The sequence below is a fragment of the Anomalospiza imberbis genome, chromosome 11 (genome assembly GCF_031753505.1).
Source record: "Anomalospiza imberbis isolate Cuckoo-Finch-1a 21T00152 chromosome 11, ASM3175350v1, whole genome shotgun sequence".
NCBI classification, from domain to species: Eukaryota; Metazoa; Chordata; class Aves; order Passeriformes; family Viduidae; genus Anomalospiza; species Anomalospiza imberbis.
In genome coordinates, this window is record NC_089691.1 from 13,641,388 (window position 1) to 13,658,942 (window position 17,555).

Below are 17,555 nucleotides of genomic sequence, written 5' to 3' on the forward strand. Positions count from 1 at the left end.
CCGGCTAGAAACAACGTGGCCGCAGCTGTGTGAGCTCAGGGGCCGACGCCGCATCGCTCGCTGGCTGCTCGGGGCTCGGGCACGGGCAGCCGGGGAACGCGCGCAAGCCGGGGCCCTACGGCGAGAGCCTCCCGTGCCGGGCGGGAGCCTCCCGTGCCGGGCGGGAGCCTCCCGTGCCGGGCGGGAGCCCCGCGGCGAGAGCCTTCCGTGCCGGGCGGGCGCCCCGCGGCGGGAGCAGCGCTGCGCATGCGCGCGGCCGCGAGCACGGGTCCGCGCCCCGCCATTCCCGCGGCCGCCGCGCGGGGGCGGCAGAGCCCAAGGAAGGGCGGGACCCTCGCGCGCGGCCCCGCCCGACCCCGCTCCCGGCCCCGATCCCGGCCCCGATCCCGATCCCGGTCCCGCTCCCGGTCCCGTGGCAGGGGCGCTGCCGGCAGCCCTCAGCACGGGCTGATGGCAGGGTAAGGCCTGCGCGTCCCGCTCTCAGGCGTCCAGTGCACCCGCCCTTCCCGCCCTACTGAAACGGAGCCTCGCGTTTCAGAGGGAAGGAGGTAACGCCTCTGGCCCTCTAAAAATGTCTTTTTAACACGGAAACTCTGGGTAGCGCGCTGTGCACTGAACTACCAACACCTGCGGTCTCTTCCTTAGACTGTGCAAGCCCAGATTTCCCATGTAACTCCCCAGCGCCGCTGCAGCCCGACAGTCTCGCTGCTCTCAGAAGCCACCAGCTGCCTTGCCTGAGAGCAGAAGTCTCTGTATCACCCTTTCTCTTCAGTAATAAAGCCTTTGAGTTGATTCACTCCCGTGAAACTCCCACCTTGCGAACAGCATATTCCTTCCTTCAAGTCTCCATAACCAGTGTACAGTCAGTGCCATTCATTTCAAGAATTCAGCTACTGCTCCTCTCCCAAAAGCACTGCTCCCTCCCCTCTCAGTCCCACAGGCATTCCATGAGTGTGATGGAGCTGTGATGTCAACATGGAGCTCAGGAAAACGGTGTAGTGACAATTTGTAGGACAAAGGCAAGTGTATGTTCAGCAGGCAGTGGGAGCATAGGGCGCAGCAGTGCTCTTAAGGAACGTGGAAAGGAGCGTTGTTTTGGAGTAGCTGAGCCCAAGGGGCTGGTGCTGGAAGTATAACCCAACTTAGGGCTCTTAGGAGAGCACACACTGCTATAGCCACATCTTAGACAACTGCAGCTAAACCTAAGCCTCCAGAATAAAACTCTGCAGATTTTAACACTCAGGCCCCGATTCCACTGTCAAAAGAGAGGAGAAGTTGAAATTTATTCTCACAAATGACTAGCAAACAACCGGATGCACTCAGGCTGCACAAGGGCACACATGGTCTTCAGTAAAAGTTTCATTTCTGGTATAAAACAGTAAAGCCATTTTTAAACAAAACCTACAGGTAAAGAGAAAATATCACATCTTAACAAAAAGGATTTATTGTGACTAAACAAAATGTACAATGTTTCCCAAATGACAGAGTGTTTTCAAGACTCTCTGAAGTCTGCAGGTCCATTGAGTAACTTGATCACTTCTTACCCTGCAGTTTGATCAAGCTACTTTTTGCCAGACTTCTTTATTCCACCACTGGCTGCCAAAAGAAACAACACAGCTGGTTAGGTGACTGTGACAGAGCTTAGCTACAAATGCAGTTTCTCATAAAGGTGAATTCCCCCATTAGACAGCCTGCACAGCCCAGGTCCCCACTGGTGAATTGTTTCTGCATGTGTGACTACTCCTGTGTGGTTTTGATCTCACACACCTTACTGTGAACAGTGATTTATTTAACAGTGATTCTACAACGGAACTAAGTGTTCCAACAGTTACTTTGTTTCCCCATTTATTATTCCTTATACAGCAGGAGCAGTCTGGTCAAATCAAAATCAAGGCTAAGGGAATAAATGCATTGGTATCCCTACACCAAAGCCCCCACCTGGGATCAAAGCTCTACAGCAGCAGGTACTGGAATTCCCTGCAGATTACTGAAGACACTAAAGAACGCCAGGTATTGACACAGCAACAAGTGTGGCATTTGTTGTAAATGCTGTTTTTCTCCAGTTGTGTCAGGTATGACCAGTGGGAAGGAAAGAGAACAGCAAGGCTGCACCAAGACAGATTGCGGGGGCTGAGGGTCAGCAAGAGACTCGGCATTGCAACTTGATTCCAACAGCATTGCCCTGCTAAGGCTCTTGGAAAAAGGCTGACCCTGCCACAGCAACACAATCGTTACCTATTTTGGTAAGCATCAGACAAGGGCCAGATGACTGACACCAAGTCTAGAAAAGGGCAGAGAAAGAACTGTGAAGAGATCTATGAGCTCAAGCACCCTACACAGAATGAGTTTAGGATGGTAAGGACAGAACAGAAGCTCAATGAATTCTTTTGCATCTGTCTGAAACATCAAAGACATTCCAAGTCTCATGCCCAGCACACTTTTTGTACACTGATAAAACAGAGGAGTAAGATCAATCTGAAATAAATAAACAATATTCCAAGCCAATGGAACTGGATGGCACTTCCTTCAAGAGCACCCAACAAGCTGTAATGCAAAAATGCAGATCTGCTGGCTCAGATTTAAAACATCAATGCAGACACTACGTCAGAGGGCTCACGGACTGCCAGCAAAGCTCCTAGATACAGAATGGGTTCTGTGAAGAACCGGGCAACTGCAGAGCAGTGAGTCTGAGCTCAATCTCTGAGAAGATAACAGAGTCTGGAACACAGCAAATGAATGAACGGTCTTGTGAAAGCTAAGAGGATTCCCATCAAGAGTAAATCCTTCCTCACTGACCTGCTGGGACCCTGAAGTTATCTGTAAGTGTCTGAATAAAGTGAACTCAGGGGACTTCCTATTTTCACACAGTACCTGACAGGATTCCATAGCCAAGGCTGTTAGTGGAACTATTTTGCTATGGGATTGTTGGAAAGGTCTTTCAAGACTGAAAGTTTGCTGAAGAACAGGAAATAAAGTGTGAAGTTAATCATCTTCTCAGAATGGAAAAGTGGTTAGTCACATTAATGGGCCACAGGTCAGGCGCAGGCAGGGTGCACCCTTGCACACCTCTGATGGGACCATGGCAAACGCTGCAGGAGCAGAAGGCGAGTGCAGACCCATGTGAACACTGTCACTGAGACAGAGCTTGGCCTCCCTGGGCCACCAGGACAAACCCTGTGAACTCACTTCATGTCTCACATGTTTTACGGTCACGCAGGCAGAGGGATTGAAGCCAGACTGGTTTCCAGTCCCTTTTTTTTTTTCCCTACCAAGAATCTCCTGCTCTTGAAGAAATTCATCCTCTCAGAGGACAAGCATTTTTTAAACTTGGAGGACTGTGGCAAAACCTACATGTAATACAACTGAAAAGAAAAGACTGATGTGCTAAAAAAAGAGCAGAAATGTCCCTGCACATACCAGTGAAATAAGTCAGTGTGCCAGACACAGTGATTTGCCTGCTGAACGAGAACCTGCATCATTTGGGGATGGAAATGCATAGAAAAGGAAAAAAAAAAAAAAAGAAAAAAAGGAAAAAAATAGTCTCTGTTTCATATCATCTGTACCTGCCATCAACTTACTTATCTATGTCAAATAACCCAGAGGCACCTGCCTTTTTTATTTGTCAAGCAAAAACATAACATTTTTGAAACCAGCAAGACCCTCATTTCCCCTGCCAGGATGGCACCTCACTTACCCAGGGGCCCTTTTCCAGCAGCTTTTGCTTTCATCTCCTCAAGTTTCTTTTGCTCCTCCTTCTGTTTTTGTTTGAATGCCAGATCCGTCTAAAGGAAAGAACAGCAGCATTTTTTAACATCTCTTCCACAGAAAAATTCAAAAACAACTAAGAAGCTATGAAAAACAAATGTAATATTCCATCAGCAACAAACACCTGACTGGACCGAGACAGGACGGCTGAATAATGCTAAATATGCAGAACATTGCAGAACTATCACCAAGGTTTTTCCTGTATCACAAACTAAACTTTAACCCTGCATGTTTGGTGTTTCTGGAATTATTTCCCATGGCATTATCTCATTCTGAAATTATGATTCCTATGACTGACACAGTTTGCACTAACACCATTCATTAACATGCCCTCACTAACACATGAAGCCCAGCAAACAGGCACTAACAAAAACATTTAGGCTATAAAGAATGGAAATAAAGTAACACTGCTTTCACCTGTAAAAAAAGCATTTAAAAAATCCTCCCACACATATGTAATTTTTGCTGGGTTTAATAAATTTGTATTAATTCCAAGAAATCTCATGAGACTGCTGGCAAATTGTACAGTGAATGCAGCTATTGAGCCTCCAAATCCAAGAGAAGTCAGACATATTCTGTCCCTTAGATACACATTTGTCACAGACACCAAGGCTGAAAAGGACCCAGATTTTCAATTTGGCACTCAGGACTTTGGGGAAACTGAATTGAGGACCTTGACAATTGAGATTCCACAGATTCTTCACCAATCCAGTCTATGGCTTATCTTTACAGCTGCAAAGCTCTCCTTTCAGTTAAAGCCTCCCTTGCTGCAATGTAGCTGTATTACTTCCCCTACCTACCCCTCACAGAACAGAATATTCTGTTTCTCTCTCCAGGTTTTCCTGTCTCCTTTTGGCTAATGTGTCTTTCCTAGTAAACCAATCCCTCACATCTATCCACTTCTGTGGGTTTTTTTTTTCTTACAATGTGTTGCTCCCAAGTGCTTACAGTATTGCAGAGCTGAGACAAAAATAAATATTACATCACTTGACACACAAATGTTTATAACTTTGATCGTTATGAGCACTTTATTAGTTCTACCATTTCTTTAACAATAAAGCTTATTTAGAAAGCTATGATTTTTTTTTTGTCCTTTTTCAAAGAGGTATTGTATTTGCCTTTTTCCAAACAGTGGCACCTCATCCATAATGCACTATTCTCAGAAATAGCGGCTGGCACCCCCACTTAAATATAAGAGTTCAGTGTCTCTAACACGCAATTCACTAGTACTTAATTTATCCAAGCTACACAATAATCCCAGGCTCCTGGGTCCGCAGTGATTGCCAAATTAGATCGCAGTCTGATGCTTTGGCAAGGGCATCCCAAGCTCCTCCGGTAGTGCTGCATCCAGCAGCATGGTGGACACAGGCGGGATGTCGTCATGCCATCAGAGAAACACACATTGGGTTGGGTTGGAAGGGACCTTAAAGATCATCTCGTTCCAGAGCCCTGCCATGGGCAGAGACACCTTCCACAAGCCCAGGTCACTCCAAGTTTCGTCCAACCTGGCGTTGAACACTTCCAGGCATGGGGCAGCCACAGCTTCTCTGGGCAGCCTGTGCCAGGATCTCACCACCCTCACATGCAAGAATACCTTCTTAATATCTCATCTAAACCGCCTCTCTTTCACTTTGAGCCCGTTCCCCCTCGTCCTGTCACTACCTGCTCCTGTAAATATCAGCAGGAGCCCCCCGGGCAGCCAGGCCCGCCGGCTCCTTCACGGCCGGGGCTGAGCCCCCGCGGCCGCCGGGGCTCTCCGGCCGCCCTACCTCATCCAGGTCCTTGGTCTGCTTCTTCGGCTGCTTCAGCGGCTTCTTCTTGCCGCCTGCAAAGACAGAGGAGACAGTGAGGGCCGGGCGGGGCCGGGCGGGCGGCACCGGCGGCCCCGGGCCCGGCCTTACCCTCCCGGCCCGACATGGCTCCGCTCGCTCCGCCCGCTCCCGCCGCTCCCGCCGCTTCCGCCGCCGCTTCCGCCGCTTCGCTTCCGCCGCCGGGCCGGGGCAGGTACGGGGCGCGGCGGGGCCGGGCCGGGGCCGGGGCCGGCCGGGAGGGGAGCGGCGCGGCGGCTCGGCCGGGTCGGTGGAAGGGCCCGCGGGCAGGGACGGGGTCGGTGGTGCGGAAGAAGCCGGATGCGGGCTGCGGGATGCGGTGGCGCCGCGGGAGAGCCGGGCTGCGTTCGGCCGCGGCACGGGACCATTGCGGACGGCGGCGTCCGTGCAGTCGGGTCCCGCTCGCACCGGCTCTGTGTGTGCGGCAGCTCTGGAGAGTGTGTTTGTCAGTGACTGCAGGCAGAGGAAATGCTTCTTGAAGGGAAGCGAGAGGAACCAGGCACGTAAACTCAGATTAAGCTTTCACAACTCTCTTGCGTCCTCTGAGCTCAGACTGAGATCACGTTCATCACAGTCTGTGACTGCATGGAAATTCTTCTTCAAATCTCAACTTTCTCCCTATTTTTTTTTTTCTATTCTCCAGTAGCCTGAATATTAAGTTAAACTCTTCAGGTAGTAATGCAGTTAAGAGAGGGGAGCTTTGCAGTCTGGAACAGACAAAATTGAGCTGATGTGTATTGTGGCCTGCAATGTAGAGTAGGTGTTCAACACTGCTGTTGACAGTAGATGCGTGAGTGATGCTGGCAAGAGAGAGCACTTCTGTCATTTTCATGTTCTTGTGGGTTTGATCTTCCACGTTGCTATGCATGTAGAACAACTGGTAAGATTTTCATAATGCCACTTGGTGTTATTATTAGTTGTTAGAACTAGTCAGCAGGGGAATGAAACTGTGGTGGTCAAAATTTTTCCAGCTGTTTCAGTATTTTTTTGTGGAGATGCCTGTATTAACCACCTAAAATTAACAAGGAAAGCCGTTTTAAATAAATTTTAAAACTATGCAGCAACTATCAAGTGTTCTCAGTAATTCATGTTTTCATATTATATTAGTCAAAACCTAATACAGGCATACTCAAATTTCATATAAAACCCGACTGAAAAGTTCTCCAGTTTCTAGTTTTTAGAGTAATGTGCCTCAGTAGAACTCTAAGATCATATTTAAAATCAGTAAACGATAAACCAGCCTGCTTTTGCAGGGTAAGCAAGAATTTTAAGCTCATTTTAAAATGCAGCCCTGTGTGTTAGAATGCTGTGCGTTCACTGCCTGAGATGTTTCTCTTCTTGTGGCTCGTCCTGGTTTATTATTTTGTAGGCAGTCTCATGGGAATACTTGTATTCGGTTCAGCACTTCTGGGTTTTCCCTCTGTCCTTTGTGTTTTTGTCTTTGCATCGTTCAACACTTCCTGTATCTGTGCAATGTAAGATAAAGAGAATGATCGAGCCACGCTTCTTTCTTTATCAAGATTTTGTCCCCTCTCCACCTTTTTTCCTTTTCTGTTCTTTTGCAGAATTGTGAGTACCTGAGGCACAAACCACGTTGTGCAGTCACTGCTCTGCTGAAGCACTAAATTTCTCTGAAGTTACTCCTGCTGTTACTGGATCTGCACATGATCGCTGTTCACGCCGTGGGTGAATTAGTAATCAAGAAGCATGAAGCATGGTGGGAGTACTTCCTAACAGAAAATCAGGAGTCTGTGGCACAATTACACTTTGCTGAAAATTGTGGAAAGTTCTCTAGGTAAGCAGTGGTGTAAAAGTATTTGATTTGATTAGTTTTGGCACATGTGTAGCTGAAGAGCTATGAATCAGCCATACTTCAATAACTTCTCTTCTTCTTCCTTGTAGCACTTTTATTTAGTAATTAAATTCAAGACATGGGGCCTATGAAATACAAATCAAGTGTGTCCTCTGTGTCCTGTGGTCTGCAGTATCACCATTCATTGATGAAGTGGAGTCCAAAAGTGAATTTACACATGGTGAGGACTTACTGCCCATCGGCGCCCAAGAGGCCCGAAGCCAAGTCTGCAGTGGAAATGGCCATGGGTCTCCTTCATCGGATCACAGAATCAGGGACTGCTATGGGAAAAAACTCCCTCCAAAAAGTGTCTGCAACATGCAGGAATTGGTGGGACAGATACGAAGAATTTGTTGGAATCAATGAAGTTCGAGAGGCTCAGGGAAAAGTGACGGAGGTAAACATGGAGATAATGTGGAATTTTAAAAATGATGACTAGAGGTATATGAAGCATAAACACTGTCTGAGGCAGAAAAGGTTATCCAAAGAGAATTATGTATTTTTCTGCTTTGGCTGTCTGTGCAAGTACTGTGAATGTGTTCTAGGCTATGCATGTAGTCAGTAGAGCTTATCTTCTGAATTGAAATGGAGTGTGTTTTATTTTGTTGGTGGGTTTTTTCGTCCCCCCATAAAAAAATATATATAGTTAGCAATTTAGGTCTGTATGGTAGTAAGTCTCTAAAATAAATGCTCTTTCTTCTCAGGCAGAAAATGTCTTTATGATAGCACGAGGGATAGTACGAGAGGCTCGTGAAAATGTAGAAGCCCAACAGATTAAACTGAAGGAAATTCGGGATCGCTTAGACAGGGTCTCTCGGGATGACACCCAGTATTTAGAACTGGCTACTCTGGAACACAGGTTGCTGCAGGTAATTTGTTGGTACTTAAGCATTGGTGAATATGTTGAAAATTTGTGTGCTTTGTTTCCTTCACCGGTGATTGATTGTCTTTGTAGATGCAGTTCAGTTCTGAAGTGATCAGAGTTCATTTCTTAGTGTACTTGTTTTACTTAGTTGTTCTCAAGGGTTTGATCCCCTGTGCAAATTTTATATGTAAATGCTAAAGTAGAGTAGTAAATTTGGAGAATCAAACTGAGGATAATGAGCCTAGAAAACTAATTGTTGTAGTGGTGACCTGTACATGAGTAGTTAAGAAAAAGCTGCCATTCAATGAATTAACTCTCTATGGGATGAGAGAAACTCTTTTCTGGCTAATCCATGGAAATTCTCTCAGCTGCTTTCTGCTGTTGTCTGGAGAAGTTAGCAGGGCTGAAACAGTGAACACCATGGGGAGTGAAAGACCTTGCTCACTCATACCCATTTTCTGTCATCATGTGGCAGATTCTCATGTACAGGATCTTCAGCTGTGTTTCCTGATAACCTTTTCCATTTCTCAGACTTAAAATGATGTCTCATTGACTTGAGTAGGATTAATAAAGAAAATTCCACAGTCAAGGGAAAAATTCTGAAACTACTAATAGATGTTCCCAGTTTCCTTTCCTTCGCCTGCACTGGAGTTTAGGGGTTGGTTTGGGGTTTTTTCCTTTAGTATAGACTTGATAGCTTCATATTATACCTTCCTTTTCATCACTGTATTTCTTGCAGGAAGAGAAGAGGTACCGAGCTGCATATTTAAATGCAGAAGAATCTGAGAGAGAAAAATTCTCTCTCTTCTCTGCAGCTGTCAGGGAAAGCCACGAGAAAGAACGTACACGAGCTGAAAAAACGAAGAACTGGTCAATTATTGGCTCTGTGCTGGGAGCCATTATAGGTGTTCTTGGTTCCACCTATGTCAATCGAGTAAGGCTGCAAGAATTGAAAGTGTTGGTGCTTGAAGCACAGAAGGGCCCAGTAAATTTACAAGAAGCCATCAAAGAACAGGCTTCCAGCCATTACTTGCAGCAGAAAGATCTCAATGATGTCATAGAAGACCTAAAAAATGTGCTGCAAACAACAGCATCACAGGGAGTGAAAGAAGGGGCTTTGTTAACTAGAGAAACCAGGAATGACTCCATAAAAATAGATTCTCTATTAATGCCTTTAAATGAGCAGCTAAACTATATTAAACAAGTCAGTTCATGTCTAGGGAGTTTACAACAGCAGTTTAACAGTCTGCAGGAAAGTATCACACAGGTGCTGTCAGAGCTGCAGAGTGTCAAACTGGCCATCCACTCCCGACCTACAGAGAGAGTGTTGCCAAGGCCTTCAGGGGAGGGCAAGGGCCAGGCTGCTGCTGTGAGAGATGTGATTTTGGAATTGTGTGATACCGAGCGGAGACTGGAAACACAAATCAAAAGAAGTTCTATTTACAGCACTGCACTGACCTGTGCTATGTTTGCCATTACTCTGCCTGTGCTCTATATCATACTAAAAGGGAACTGATCCCTAATTAATTGCCACATCTTATTAGATTAATAAAGGTAAACTTGCACTCTAAGTACCTGGAGTACAAGTCCAAATAAAGCTGCTGTAGTGTTTCTCATTATGCCTTCTCCTGTACATTTGAAAAACTTGAAAAGCCTTAGTCCATTACTGCTGCAGGCTGCATGTCAGGTCTCTGTCACACTGAGTTCTTAACAAGCAAAGGAAATGCCACAGCTTGATCTGTTGATTTCATTCACTGTTTCACTCTTACTGTCCAGTCTTGTGTATCAAAACAGCACCCAAAATGCCTCTCTCAGCCCCAAGTTGTATCTGCAAGGCCCAAAATGGCCCCTTCAGACCCTGAATTGTACCCCTGCTTGCTCCCAGTGCCCCACATCACCCCGCAGTGGTCCCAGTTGTTCCCATCAGACTAACTCACCCCAACGGGCCCCAGTTTGCATCCCCAGTGTCCCCAGTAGCCCAGGACAAGCCCTATAGTGTAATCAGGTACATAGCCTGGGTACCCTGACCCACAGATCCCTGTACCCAGCCCCAAGCCACTCTGCATTCCCCAGCCACCTCCCAGACCCCTTGAGATTCTGGGGTCCAGACACATTCATTGCTGGAATGGACACGTTTTGGGGCCTGACCCATGGACTGGTGTTCCTCCATCCCCACAGTTCCCCTCTCCCCCAGGTGTGGGCACAAGGAGGAGTTGCACAGGAGTTCTTCAGTTGCACAGTGCCAGAACTGAGCCGAGGTGATCCCCCCAAATCCTGCATCCCACCAGAACTGTCAGTGTTCTCCTGTCACCTTCTCCCCCAGGACACCATGAAGTTCTATTACATCTTTACCACCCCACACTGCGGCCACTACTGGACCAAGTGACAGAACCTCAAGATGGACGTGATACAACTGATAAAATGCACCGTGGTTTTCACTCTGGAGATGGATTTGTCATTTCCTGTTCCAGTTATTCCTTTGCTCTGTCATTGATTTAAATGCCTCATGTATAATTCTCTCTATTTTGCTCTTTATTTCTTCATAGTTTTGCCATTTGTTCATTCACAAATCATTAGGAGTTAACAAACAGCCGCATGATGAATTTAAAATACATTGAAGCTACACGTGGCAACCTTTTCCTAGGATGGTTTGTCATGAAGTATCCAAAACATTTCTGAAGCTTTAGCTCTTTGTTATTGAGATCTACATGTCCTTCAAGACTTGCAGGCAGGGAAAGAGGAAAAGAGTTCAGATACAGAGCTGTATTAAGTATGATGGTGTTTATTCTGACAATATAAGCCAATTATGCTTTCTCTACAGACTCCTTAACCCGTCATTCCCGAGGTATTTTGTGGTTTTAGTAGTCATCTATGGAGCAATCACTTTCTTATCCTTGCTAGTATCTCATTGGGACTTTCTCCAGGTTTGTTGTTTTGGAGTTTTTCCCTAATCTTGTCTTGCCTGGAAATTGAAATGCTACTCTACAGCAGGTGCATTTGAGCCAGTACATTAGCAGTAATAGACACAAACTACTGCAAAATAATATTTGGAAAGAAGTGAAAGGTCCAGCAGCCTGTTTTTCCTGGAAGGATAAAAATTGGCCGATTGAGGCTAAACACTTGCCTGAACAGTTAAACATCAGTATCTGTGTGTGGCCTCACACAAGGTTTCTGGCACGGCTCAGATAAGAAATCGTTTTCTCCCTGTGATGGCAGCAGATAGGCAAATCCAGCGTGGAACTCCTGCTTCACAAGCACTTCTGTGGGACCTCTGCAGACAAAGGAGTGGCATGCTCACTTCATGTTGAAATGCTTTTGTGTGAGCCTGTCTGGTACACACTGCTGTGGGTGGGACTTTCTCCTGTTCTAAGAGAGTTTGAAGTTTTTGATTATAAGCTCCTAAGACTGCAAGATCTTTGGGACAGGGACATATGTGGCACCAACTTCGTTTGGTATCACTGGGTGCTAATGACAGAATAAAGAAACAGTGTGAGGAATGATCTTTGATGATTCACTACCTGTAAGAGAAATGAAAGAGCAAAAGGTGGTTTTGGGAAATGCCACTGCTGATTTATACATTAATTGTTTGGAGTGTGAAGTGAGTAACAAACATTTGTCAGGGAAGCAGTTTGGTCTGCTGGCTTCAGAACTGGGACAAAAATTCCCATACACTTATCTGTATCAAGAAGTGTGCATACAGACCAATAGAATTTTTCAAATCTATAATATTTCCTTTTATCATTTCACAAGTATTTTACAGGTTATATTTCTTGCAGGAGCTTGATGAAAATCAGACAACTTTGTAGTTAAAGGAAAAGGACTAGTACAATGTTTCTATTTGTAATTTGCCACAGTAGTCACTGAAAATTTTGTTCTGGCTTGGGGTTTGGGGTATTTTTTCAGTTTAACTACATAAACTTGGCCCCCCTTACTATAACTGGCTGATTTTTTAATTTGACATCACTGAACATGTGGAATATATATATCAGCATGGTTTTTAAATGCTGAAGGTTAGGCAGCTAAACTTGAAAGTCAAGGAGCACTCACTGAATTGTACTCAGTGGCATCAAAAACAAGCACAGGTCTGAGGCTAAACTTGTGTACAATAAATGAGAATACAAAACTGAGGGCTGTTTATTGCTCTAAGGAAATCTGCTTTTTACCCATTTAAGGAGAGTATTATGATGGTCTGTAGCTTTAACTCTATGTATAGTTACAGGAAGAAAAAGTCAGGTATGGACTGTTATGAACAGTCAGTGAATAGTAGCAAACAAATCTTCAATAAATGATTGTTTGAAAAAAACTGAAATTTGAGGAGAGCTGGAAGGTGTATGGAAATAACTGGTCATTTGTAGGAAGTTTCAAAGACTCAGGAGCAGATCCTGTGTGCAGCTGGCAGAGCTCTGTGTTACAAGTAATTACCATGGCTCACTTAGTTCTGCTCTTCCTTGCTAAATCCTCCTATGTGAAGTGACAGCAGAATAATTTCAATTAGGGAAAAACCCTTGTAATTAACTGTGACTATATAATAATTAGGAGAGAAGATTTATGTATTCCCTCAATCCTGGATTAATCATCACTCCATTGTGGCAAAGATCTAAATGTGTAGCTTGGCACTGCAGTGTATGTGCACCCCAAAGCCAGAAGGTGTGGCTGCAGCAGTGGCAGCTGTACCTGAGCTGGCTGAAGGCAATATCCAGGAAGATGCTATAACATGGACTAGGTGTATAATCTGTTTAGAACTTTGTGCTAAACCTTTGTCATGGTAACGCAGGCAGCAAATACATGAGTTTGAACAAAACCAGCACAGCTGTACAGGGGGTGTTTATCTGGTCACTCACCTCAGTTCAAGTACATTTGCAGCAGTGATTTACACAAGCACATGACATCTCAGTGGATGTTTCCTGTTTTTCAGCCAGGACTAAATGAATAATTTTTGCCTGTCCTTTTCAGGTCTATTCTAGTAAAACCAAGCAAACAAGCAAACAAAACAAAACAAAACAAAAAAAAACACACACACCAACCTGCATTCTGTTGTTCTGTTGCATACCTTTGGGTTATTAAAAAGGTTTATAATAGATAGCTGAGTTTCCCTTTTGGAATGAGGTCTCTCAGCAGATCCTTTCTTCAATGAGTAATTTCTGCTTGCTAAGGCCTTTTGAGACTTGAATTCTTACTCTGTGAGCAAAGACCTCTCTAGGCAGGATGGTTCAGCCGGCCCTGGGCCCCAGTGCTCATCCGAAGGGGATGGTGGTTGCAAAATCATTTTCAGGACTGGTGTGGCCAGGGACTGACCTGGGTACTGTGTGCAGGTCAGAGGAAGCCAGTGCTCATTCAGATTAGTTCCTCTGTCTGTCCAGACACAGAAGCTGAGTTAGGGAGAACCTGGTAAGAGCAACAGGAAGCCCTTTGATAGATATTAACTAAAGAAAAATGGGTGGCAGTGGCCTGAGCTTGGCCCGTCTAAGCTATTTTGGGTTCTCACTGCTCCTTGAAAAACCACCAGTAACTCAAAAGCAAACAGCTTGTGGCTATGGAAATAACTTTGAATGAGGTCACTGCAGACTTGTAACAGTAGGTGCATTCTGAAGAGAAAAGTTGCCCTTCCTTCCACTCATGAGAGAACTAGAAAATGTTGCTTAAGAAGACAGGACAAAAGCAGTTAGATGTAGTGCAACAATCAGGTTTTATATTTATTTATTTATTAATACTTGCAGTTTGAATGTTCCAACATTCTAAGATCCTGGTCGGAAGTTGCAGGTGCTCCTGTTGATTCCTTTGTATCTGTTTGTTTGGAAAAGACAGTTCCTTTCACAACATACCTTCTAAAAACAAATACTTCCCTCTTTGTGGAGCATAGGAGTGGTAGAGATGTCCTGTTTACCTCAGAAAAAAGTTTGAGATTTGCTGTAGGAATGAGGTTCGTGAGCTAGGAAAAAGCAGACAATGCTGGATTTGTCCATATTATATTTAGAACTGTATTTTATTGCCAGATTTTTGCTAGCAAGTTACATTTATGACCTCACTCATAAAGCGTAGAGAAGTGAGATTCCTGGTGCTTGGCAGTTGGATAATCTGAGAAAGTCTGTGCTTAAACACAGCAGCAGAGCTCCAAGATAAAGGGATTGCCACAAGCATCCCAAGCTTGTTTTGCTGTGTTCTGCAGGGAGAAAGGCAAACCTATGCAAATAGGTGTGAGCTCAGAGTCTCTTGCTCTACCCCTGCAGGTTCTGGGGTGTTGGCTATCTTTTGTACTCAAAATCAGATCCTTAAATATCAACAGACTGCTGCAGCAGACCTGTAGGTGCCCAAATTGCCATAACAAATACCTTAATGCTGTTCCTAAATATTCTGACAACTGAAAGCTTGAAAGGAATGGAGTCAGATATGAAGTAGGGTAGATGTAGCCAACCTTCAGCTGGTCCCTGAATTACTGCTCTAAATACATTTCATTCCCAGAAGCTATAGACAGTATTCACATATCCCTTGTGACTTTCTTAACTTGTCTCATTCCCTGCTTGGAGGGGAGGAAGAGTAAGAAGGAAATCAAAAGGAGCATAAGCAGCTGCTTGCCTTGTGATTATCATAATAGTTACATAAGAAACTTAGCTAACCTGCTTAGAACCAGACATTAGCAAGAGTTTTTACAGAAAAGGATCCTTTAGGGATTTAAATATACTAAAAACAACACAACAAAACAAACCTTCTGAACAAATGGAAAGCAAACATTTTTTTATTTGTTCCTCAAAATGTTTGTTCTTTGAGTGACACCATTTTCAGCTGTATAATGTTCGAGAATTAGCTTTTTCTTTAGGGTTTGATTGGTTTGTCTGGTGTTTTTTTAAGAACTGCAAAATGTTTGTGCAGACTGATAAAAACTCTTCCCAGAAGGGGGAACGGTTAATCCCAGAGTGATTTTACAACACCCTTGTCACTCAGAAGAGCTGTAAGAGGGCTGGGAGGGGGCACTGTAACATCCTAAAGTGCACAGAAGCTCTTCTTGCCCTGCTCCCAAGGCAGGCCCTATATCCAGTTCCCTGCACCGATCCTGCCATGGGACAGAAGGAAAAGCCTCTCCTTTCAAATATGCTCTCGTAGGGGTTTTTGCTGCTTTTTAAGTGAAGCTTGCAGATGTTTTTTACCAGACAGGAGGGGCTGCAGGTTGGGACTGGCTCTGGAGAAAAGGCACGAAGCGGATTAGTGTTTTGAGTCAGGAATGGGTTGGAGCAAAGAAAAGTTAGGAGATTTTTTTTTTTAATGCTCTTAGTCACCAAAACTGGATTTTGGCAGATGCATTTTGAGTGCAGTTAAATTGTGTCTGATTGGTGAGATGATAATTCAGTGAGCTCTAAGCTAAAGAGCATTTCAGTGAGCAGGGTGTGGTAATAGGATGGCTTTTTCTGTGTTGGGAGAAGAACAAGTAAGGGAACATCTCCTCAGGGGAGTCCTCACGGGCTCTGCATACAGCATGCTCCAAGGACTCTTCAGCATAACGAAGGGCCAAGGAGCAAAGGTCCAGAGAGGCAGCCAGCAGTTGCCTCTGAAATAATCCTTCTTTTGGGAGACCACGGTCATGCTGCCAGATCCTGGAGATTGTTCAGCATCTCTAAGCTTTCAGGCATATTTTTTCCTTCGTAAAATTTGGGGGCTGGGAGTAAGAGAGACTGATGTATTGTAACAAAGACAGTAGATGTTTAATGACACTTCTGAACGTGGGATTTGTACCAACTATGTCCCTCTGAAATGTCAGAAATGAACGTGGGAGGAAAGCTCAATTCAGACTTTCAGAGCAGCATTATGTCTTCAGTGGAGATCTGTAACTCCATCTATAGCCAAAAAGGAGAAGTGATAGGCACCTCAGCATAAGGCAAATTCTGTACTTTGCACAACCCAGGCCAGTGCACTCTTCCTCAGTTTGCTTTTACCTACAGCTCCTGAATCACTTCACATCCTCAGAGATGTTTTCTTTCCTCCACACAGAATTTGTGGCTGGGTGCTTAAGGCATAACTCCATCTTTTGTCTGGGATTGCCAAACTTCCGGCAGTCAGCTCAGCAGGCAAATGACCAATACTTACAGTCACTCACTGCACGTATAGCAAGTCAGTTGTTAGACTAACTGTACACTCGCTGATCAACAACACAGCAGAGCACAGCACATCTGGGAAACACAGAAGTTTCAGTGTGAGCTAGAAAAATGGGAGCATTAATTCTGTCCCTCTGTAGGACTGTTACTGACAGAACCTACCCCTAATTCAGAGAGAGGATCTTATGCAGTCAGTTCTCAGCGGCAAGTAATGCCTTTGTCTCTTACACAGAGCACCAGCCTCTGCTCTGCCCATAACTGGAGCTTCCAGCTTCACAGGAATAAAAATCACAAAACCAGCAGTCAGTCTATATTACACATATCACTTCAGGCACTTCTGCTTTACGGTGCTTTTGTCTCCACCGACTTTCGGCTGGAATGGTATGTCCTTCGCTGTTTTGCAACTAGAGATAAGTATGCTTTTGTCACATTCCTCAATCTCGCTCATGTGCTGGTTCCCACACAGCTGCAAACCGGAGCTGGGCTGTGCCCAAGCCTCCCGGTGCTGTGTGTGGGGACAAACCGGGTTTGCTGTCAGGCTCGCTGGCAATTTTGCTCCCTGTGCCCCGTGCCCGCTCTCCTCTCGGCTGGGGAGGGCCGAGCACAAAGGCTCATCGAGCCTAACTGCAAAGTTACATTGCTACAAACGCGGAGCCGAGAGAAATGCTGCGGTTTCTTCCAAAATACGCAGCTTTATGCCCGGCTCTCATCAGCGGCGCCGCGGACCCCTCTGGCGCAGCGCTGTGCACTCGGACCGGCCGGCAGCCGCCGCTCGTTTTGGCGGCAACGTGCAGAACACCTCGCTGCCCGGGCCTCGCTCGGTGAAGGCGGGGGCTCGCCGTGCCGAGCGCCAGAAGCCCTCGGCCGCCGCCGGCGCTCGGCTTCGGGACCCCGGGCACGGCCCGGGCCGCGGAGGGGCCGCTGGCCACGCCCCCTCCCCGCGCCAGCCAATGGGGTCTCGCCGCCGGCCGCGTGCCGGGAGGGGGCAGCCGGATCCTGCGGGGCGGGGCCGCCTCGGGGGCGGGGCCTCAGTGGGGAGCGGACGGCTGCTATTGGAGGAGCGCGGCCGGGGGGCGGGGCGGCCGGCGGGGAGCGGGGCGGGGCGGGCGCTCCGCGGCTCGGTGCGGGCAGCGCTCGGCGGCGGCGGCGGGAGCGGAGCG

General features: G+C 46.1%; 1 protein-coding gene and 1 long non-coding RNA gene across 2 annotated transcripts; one reads left to right on the top strand and one right to left on the bottom strand.

Moving 5' to 3' along the window:
- Positions 1 to 1,421: 1,421 nt before the first annotated feature.
- Positions 1,422 to 5,773, bottom strand: LOC137480730 (uncharacterized). Its single transcript, XR_011003062.1, has 4 exons — positions 5,667 to 5,773; positions 5,535 to 5,590; positions 3,695 to 3,782; positions 1,422 to 1,596 (listed from the first exon to the last, which is right to left on the bottom strand). It is a non-coding gene; the product is annotated as an uncharacterized lncRNA (long non-coding RNA).
- A 661-nt stretch (positions 5,774 to 6,434) lies between these two features.
- Positions 6,435 to 9,927, top strand: CCDC51 (coiled-coil domain containing 51). The gene is made up of 4 exons (XM_068201969.1): positions 6,435 to 7,389; positions 7,497 to 7,843; positions 8,151 to 8,315; positions 9,051 to 9,927. Exons 2-4 carry the CDS (start codon positions 7,526 to 7,528, stop codon positions 9,825 to 9,827), a joined length of 1,260 nt encoding a protein of 419 aa, XP_068058070.1. The 5' UTR covers positions 6,435 to 7,389; positions 7,497 to 7,525; the 3' UTR covers positions 9,828 to 9,927.
- Positions 9,928 to 17,555: the final 7,628 nt, after the last annotated feature.